The sequence below is a fragment of the Lucilia cuprina genome, unplaced genomic scaffold (assembly GCF_022045245.1).
Source record: "Lucilia cuprina isolate Lc7/37 unplaced genomic scaffold, ASM2204524v1 Scaffold_3512, whole genome shotgun sequence".
NCBI classification, from domain to species: domain Eukaryota; kingdom Metazoa; phylum Arthropoda; class Insecta; order Diptera; family Calliphoridae; genus Lucilia; species Lucilia cuprina.
The window spans coordinates 1-2,737 of record NW_025808455.1 but is presented as its reverse complement, the minus strand read 5'-3'; the positions used below and the strand labels follow the sequence as shown (position 1 = coordinate 2,737).

General features: G+C 27.3%; 1 protein-coding gene across 1 annotated transcript; it reads right to left on the bottom strand.

The window, feature by feature from the left end:
- Window positions 1–985: 985 nt before the first annotated feature.
- LOC124421162 lies at window positions 986–1,358 on the bottom strand. The gene has a single exon (XM_046955993.1). It carries the CDS (start codon window positions 1,253–1,255, stop codon window positions 986–988), a length of 270 nt encoding a protein of 89 aa, XP_046811949.1. The 5' UTR covers window positions 1,256–1,358.
- Between the last annotated feature and the right edge of the window lie 1,379 nt (window positions 1,359–2,737).

Sequence of the window (2,737 nt, the reverse complement as noted above, 5' to 3'; positions counted from 1 at the left end):
GACTAGACTATAGACTAGACTATAGACTAGACTATAGACTAGACTATAGACTAGACTATAGACTAGACTATAGACTAGACTATAGACTAGACTATAGAATAGGCTATAATATAGACTATAGAATAGGCTATAATATAGACTATAGAATAGGCTATAATATAGACTATAGTCTATACTGTTCTTTTAATAGACTATGGACTAGAATATTGACTAGACTATGATTGGACTATAGACTGGACTATAAATTGGATTTTAGGCTGGAATTTAGACCAGATTATAGATTATACTAGACTGTGGCCTACTGTACAAAAATTTACTGGTAAAGTTTATAAAATTTACTAAAAACAAAAAAAAAATTGGCAAAAATTTACTTAAAATTGCAAATTTTAGGAAAAATTACTCAAAAAAGATAAAATTGAAATAGCAAATTCGACAAAATTTACTAAAAATAAGATATTTGTGGAAATTTGCTAAAAATAAGATATTTATGAAAATTTACTAAAAATAACAAATTTGTAAAAATTTGCTAAAAATAGCTAATTTGTGAAAATTCACTAAAAATAGCTAATTTGTGAAAATTTACTAAAAATAGCATATTTATGAAAATTCACTAAAAATTACAAGTTTATGAAAATTCACGAAAAATACCAAATTTATAAAAATTCACTAAAAATAGCAAATTTGTGAAAATTTATTGAAAATATAAATTTTTTGGATATTTGCTAAAAATAGCTAATTCACGAAAATTTATTAAAAATAATATACTCAAGTAAATTTACCAAAAAATAACATATTGAGTGAAATTTACTTAAATAGTAAAAATAAATTGTAATAAATAGTAATTTTTTAAAGATTTTGAAAATTAGCAAAACCGAAAAGAAATATTACTTAGAATTGTACATTGAAAGTAAAATTTCCATAAATAACAAAAAATTTATAATTTTTACTTTATTTTCAATGCAAATGAACACCCCCTAAAACGCACTTACCTCTCATCTAATTTCATGCTACTATGACTGATATTACTCCAAGCCGACATAGAACGTGGCCGTTGAAATTGAAATAGTTTTGAACTGCGTCTAGCTGGCGGTGGCAATTGTAGCGGCGGATAGCCAGCCAAATCATTTTGTTCATCGGTGAAGTTGACATTGCGTGCAGCACGACTAGACGAGGCCACCGAGGGCAACGAATAGCTGGTTTGATTATCGTCTGACATTCCAAGAGCTGTGTAGCTAACTTGAAAATTATGGCTCATGTCGCGTTTAAGCTGAGCGGTTGTTAATTATTTATTAGATTTTTTTCTTTTTTTTTTTTTGTTTTATTGAATTTTACTGTGATGTTTTCAAATTAGTTTAAGATGTTTTTGCCACATAGTTGTTTTTATTATTATTATTTTATTTTTTTACTTAATTGTAGTCGAGTTTTTTAAAAGTAATTTTGATATACATTTAATAAAATTTGGCAACAAATTATTTTTTGAATTGAATTATTTCTAAAAAAAAAATCAATTGATTTGGATCATATTTGTTTGGTGTAAACAAAATTTTAGTTCTAACGAATCACTGAATTTGCTTTAAAGAGTTATAGTGTTTCCAGTCTGTGTCAACTGATATTTCTCATTTCTTCCCCCACTGTGCAGTGCCTTGATTTTTTTTAACATCCTCAATACAAACGCCAGGAAGAAGCAGATAATAAGGTGGTGACCAGCAATGACAACTACAAAGTAAGTAAACAAAATCTCAAAGAAAGCAACGGAACTACAAAAGGAAGTAAAAAGAGAATGAGAACAAAAAAAGTAGAAACCCAACAAAAATAAGGTTAACGTCAAAATGCTATCATCTAGTGTTTAAAGAAACACTGTAAAAGTAGACAAAAAAAAAATACTTAAGAGAAAAACAACTGACACAACAACTCAAGAAAAAACTTATTTTATTAAAAAGAAAAAAAAAATACTTAACAAAAAAACTGCAAAAAAAAGTTAACCACAAACAAACATTTTACCTTAAGGGATTTGCTAAAAACCCACAACCCAAGACTTTTTTAATGTTAAAAGCAACAAAAACTAAAAGAAAAACAATATGAAAAACCTCTTAAACACCCGTCTTAACTTAATATTCATAATAATATTGCTTCAATATATTAACGTACAAAAAAACACTTCAAAGTGTTTTAAGCAAAAAAGGGGATAATTTTTATGTTTAGAAAAAATTAACCACAGTCCTTAGTCCTTGATATATGGTCTCACATTAATTTAGCGAATTTTCCCAAATAACTGTAAAATTCTGTGGGTTTCTTTATGGCTATGACTATTTCGCTTACAAAACGTAAATAAAAACAACATGTTGTTCTGAAATTCCATGTAGAAAAATTTCAAAAAAAAAAAATCGATTTTAACGCCAATGCACCAAAGTATAGAATGGAATATTAAGAAATTGTTGGTATTTGATGTGATTAACACTAGAGGAACCAAAACGGAAGAAAACGTATTTTAAAATTTATTAAAAATACCAATTACTGGTCTATAAACTAAACTATAGACTAGACTATACACTTAATTATAGACTAGACTATAAATTATAAACTCATAAAACAGTAGAAATAGAAATAAACTAGAACTGAACTAGAACTAAACTAGAACTGAACTAGAACTGGACTAGGACTGAACTAGAACTGAACTAGAACTGAACTAGAACTGAACTAGAACTGAACTAGAACTGAACTAGAACTGAACTAGAAC

What these genes read in the sequence shown, in the direction of transcription:
- LOC124421162 (XM_046955993.1), bottom strand. Translation starts at nt 1,255, where the DNA reads ATGAGCCATAATTTTCAAGTTAGCTACACAGCTCTTGGAATGTCAGAC.